The sequence below is a fragment of the Gossypium hirsutum genome, chromosome D01 (genome assembly GCF_007990345.1).
Source record: "Gossypium hirsutum isolate 1008001.06 chromosome D01, Gossypium_hirsutum_v2.1, whole genome shotgun sequence".
In the NCBI taxonomy this organism is placed as follows: Eukaryota; Viridiplantae; Streptophyta; class Magnoliopsida; order Malvales; family Malvaceae; genus Gossypium; species Gossypium hirsutum.
Genome location: NC_053437.1, coordinates 19707429 through 19711279, shown reverse-complemented (window position 1 = coordinate 19711279; position 3851 = coordinate 19707429). Strand labels below are relative to the sequence as shown.

General features: G+C 39.0%; 1 protein-coding gene across 1 annotated transcript; it reads right to left on the bottom strand.

Moving 5' to 3' along the window:
• Positions 1-1294: 1294 nt before the first annotated feature.
• On the bottom strand, positions 1295-2997 carry LOC107921686 (uncharacterized). Its single transcript, XM_016851510.1, has 6 exons — positions 2912-2997; positions 2614-2761; positions 2347-2535; positions 1864-2178; positions 1455-1743; positions 1295-1320 (listed from the first exon to the last, which is right to left on the bottom strand). The coding sequence occupies exons 1-6, from the start codon at positions 2995-2997 to the stop codon at positions 1295-1297; spliced, it is 1053 nt and encodes a 350-aa protein (XP_016706999.1).
• Positions 2998-3851: the final 854 nt, after the last annotated feature.

Sequence of the window (3851 nt, the reverse complement as noted above, 5' to 3'; positions counted from 1 at the left end):
CATGAATGCAACTACCCGACTCATGACTTAGAGTTGGTTGCAGTAGTCTTTGCACTTAAAATATGGAAGCATTATTTATATTGGGAGAAGTGTTACATCTACACTAATCATAAAAGTATTAAATGCATTTTTGCCAAAAAGAGCTAAAACTTAGGCAACATAAGTAGTTAGAGTTGTTAAAAGACTACGATTGTGTGATTGATTACCACCTCAAGAAAGCAAATGTTATAGCAGACGCCCTAAGCTGAAAGCAAATGACTATTTAAGGATAATGTTCACTAGGTTGAGTTTAGTAAATGATGGAGGTTTGCTAGCAGAATTACAAGTAAAGCCCAATTTAGTCGATAAGATCAAAGCTAAACAACTCTTAGATATAACCCAGTTACCTCAAATTAAACAAGTATAAGAGGAAAAGACCGAGGATTCAGGTTTAATGATAAGGGTAAATTGTGTTTCCGAGAAAGGTTCTGTATGCCAAAGAACGATGAGTTAAGACGAAACATACTTTGGGAGGCGCATGCTAGCCCTTATCCCATGCATCTTAGAGGAAACAAGATGTATCAAGATGTGAAAGAGTTGAACTGGTGGTCGGGATTGAAATGTTATGTAACTGAATTTGTGGCCAAATGTCTTACTTGTCAGCAAGTAAAAACTGAGAATCAATTTCCTTCTAAGTTGTTGCAACCTATTAAAATACCATAGTTGAAGTGGGAACGAATGACGATAGACTATGTTAGTGGGTAGCCTTAACACCCTCTAAGAAATATCCAATTTGGGTGATAGTAGACCGGTTAACTAAGTCAGCACACTTCTTATCTATCCGCAATGATTATTGTTTACAAAAGGTGGCTAAGTTATACATCTCAGAGATAGTAACGTTGCATGGAGTGCCCATACAATTATCTCAGATCGGGATCCCCGGTTTACATCTTGATTTTGGAAGAAATTACAAGATTCATTGAGAACTCACTTAGATTTTATCACTGCTTTCCATCCGCAGATGGACGAGCAATCCGAGCGAGTGATTCAAATATTGGAAGACATGTTAAGAGGTTGTATTATCGAATTTCAAGACAAAAAATTAATAATGCTTTTGTCTTAACCAGCAGCGTACTTCCGACAACAAGCAAAAATTTTCCTAACGCATACAGTGGGATTCAAACTTCGAACCAGATAGGATATAGACAGATGCTTAACCAGTGAACCAGTAGACTCATTCTTGACACAGATTCGTACAGAATTACTTTTAACTATATACTGTATGGATAGGGGTTGTTCTAAAAGGATAAAACTTTTAACGATACAACTCGAACTCTAAACCTTAAATACAAAAGCAAAGCACAGAACCAGAGATATAGAAATCTAATTACTGTATATTATCATAATTAAATTCTCAAAATTTTAGGGCGTTACAACTCTCTCCCCCTAAAAAAATTTCGACCTGGAAATTTTACCTGATTCAAACAGATACAGGTACTGTCGTCGAATCGATTTTTTGGGTTCCCACGTAGCTTCCTCAATGCCATGATTCCGCCATATAACTTTCACTAGATGAACATTTTTCTTCCTCAGTATCTTAACGTCACGTTCTATGATCTGAATAGGTTCCTTTTCGAATGTTAAATCCGGTCGCAACTCAATCTTGTCGACAGGAATAATATGCGATGGGTCAGATCGATATCGTCTCAATATCAAGACATGAAACACATTGTGAATCAACTCTAACTCTGATGGTAATTCTAACTGATACGCGACAGGTTCAACATGTTTCAGAATGTGGTAAGGTCCAATGAACCTCGGGCTCAACTTACTTTTGCGTCCAAATCAGAGAACCTTTTTCCACAGTGATACCTACAAAAATACCTGATCCCCTATAGAAAACTCGATACCTTTCCTTTTTAAATCAGCATAAGAATTCTGTCGATCTGAGGCACCTTTCAGACGATCTTGAATTAATCTCACAGTGTTCTCAATTTCAGAAACTAGCTCGAGACCTAGAACCCGACTTTCACTTAATTTTGTCCAACATAACGAAGTATGGAACTTACAACTATACAAGGCCTCGTAGGGTGCCATTTGACTACTAGACTGGAAGTTGTTATTGTATGCAAACTCAGCCAACGGTAGATACTCCTCCCAACTACCCCGTAAATCTATCACACAACTCTGAAGCATGCCCTTTAAAATCCGAATGACTAGCTCAGACTATCAACAGGTCTGAAGGTGATACGCAATACTGAAATTAAGTCGGGTGCCTAAGGCCTCGCGAAGTTTCTTTTAGAACCGAGATATGAATCGTGGATCTCTATTAGAGATAATTGAGACTGGAATCCCGTGTTATCTCACAATTTCGGTAATATGCAATTTAGCTAACTTCTGAAGGGAGTAATCTGTTCGGATAGGAATGAAGTGAGCTGATTTAGTCAACTGATCAACAATGACCCAAACTAAATCTTTCTTAATGGGGGTTAAAGGCAACCCACTAACAAAATCCGTTGTTACCCACTCCCACTTCCACTGCGGAATCTTAACTGGCTGAAGCAAACCGAAGGGCAACTGATGTTCAGCCTTAACCTTTTAGCACATCAGACAGTGGAACACAAAAATAACCACCGCCCATTTCAGTCCAAGCCACCAATAGAGTTCTTGGAGGTCTCGATACATCTTGTTCCCATCATGGTGTATAGCATAAGGGCTACTATGTGCCTCCTTTAGGATCGACTGCCTCAACTCCTTATCATTAGGTACGCAAATGCAACCTCTGAAACATAGAACTTTGTCACCGTTCAGGCTTAAATCGGAAGTTTCGTTCGAACAAACCTATTGCAGTCACTGAACTAAAGATTCATTGCTCAACTGTTTAGCTCGAATTTGCTCAAACCAAGTCGGTTTAACTTGTAATTCGGCCAACAGCCCACCATCCTCAGCCAAACTCAAACGAGCTAACATGGTTCTCAGATCAGTCATCTCTTTACGGCTAAGGGAATCAACTACCATATTAGCCTTACTTGAATGGTACTCTGTCGTAATCTTTAAGTAACTCGAACCACCTACGCTACCGAAGATTTAACTCATTTTGTGTTAACAGATATTTGAGTCTCTTATGATCGGTGTAAATGATACACCTTTCACCATACAGATAGTGTCTCTAGATTTTTAGAGCAAACATGACTGCAGCCAATTTAAGATCATGTGTAGGGTAGTTACCCTCGTGTGTCTTAAGCTGTCGCAATACATAAGCAATCACTTTACCATCGTGCATCAGAACACATCCTAACCCAACGTGTGACACATCACTGTATACCACAAATTTCTGACTCGATTTCGATTGGACTAAAATATGAGCTTGTGTCAGAACAGACTTGAACTTATCAAAACTAGACTGTTGTGCCTCAGACCAACAAACGGAGCATTCCTACGCAGCAGCTTCGTCAAAGGTGGCGTAATCAGAGAAAATCCCTCGACGAACCTTCGGTAGTACCTAGTTAAACCCAAAAAACTATGATGCTCAGATACATTTTTAGGTTTTTTCCACTCAACTATAGCTTCTATTTTCTTGGGATCGACTCGGGTCCTTTCTATTGTTACCACATGACCTAAAAAAGTGACTTCTTGTAACCAAAACTCGCACTTATTGAACTTGGCATACAACTATTTTTCTCGGAGTATCTGAAGTACAATGCGAAGATGCATATGATGCTCAGACTCAATTTTAGAGTAAATCAGAATGTTATCAATAAAAACCACCACAAATTGGTCAAAGTACGGTTGGAATACTCGACTCACTAAATCCATAAACACCACCGGAGAGTTCGTCAAACCGAAAGGCATTACCAAGAACTCGTAATGTC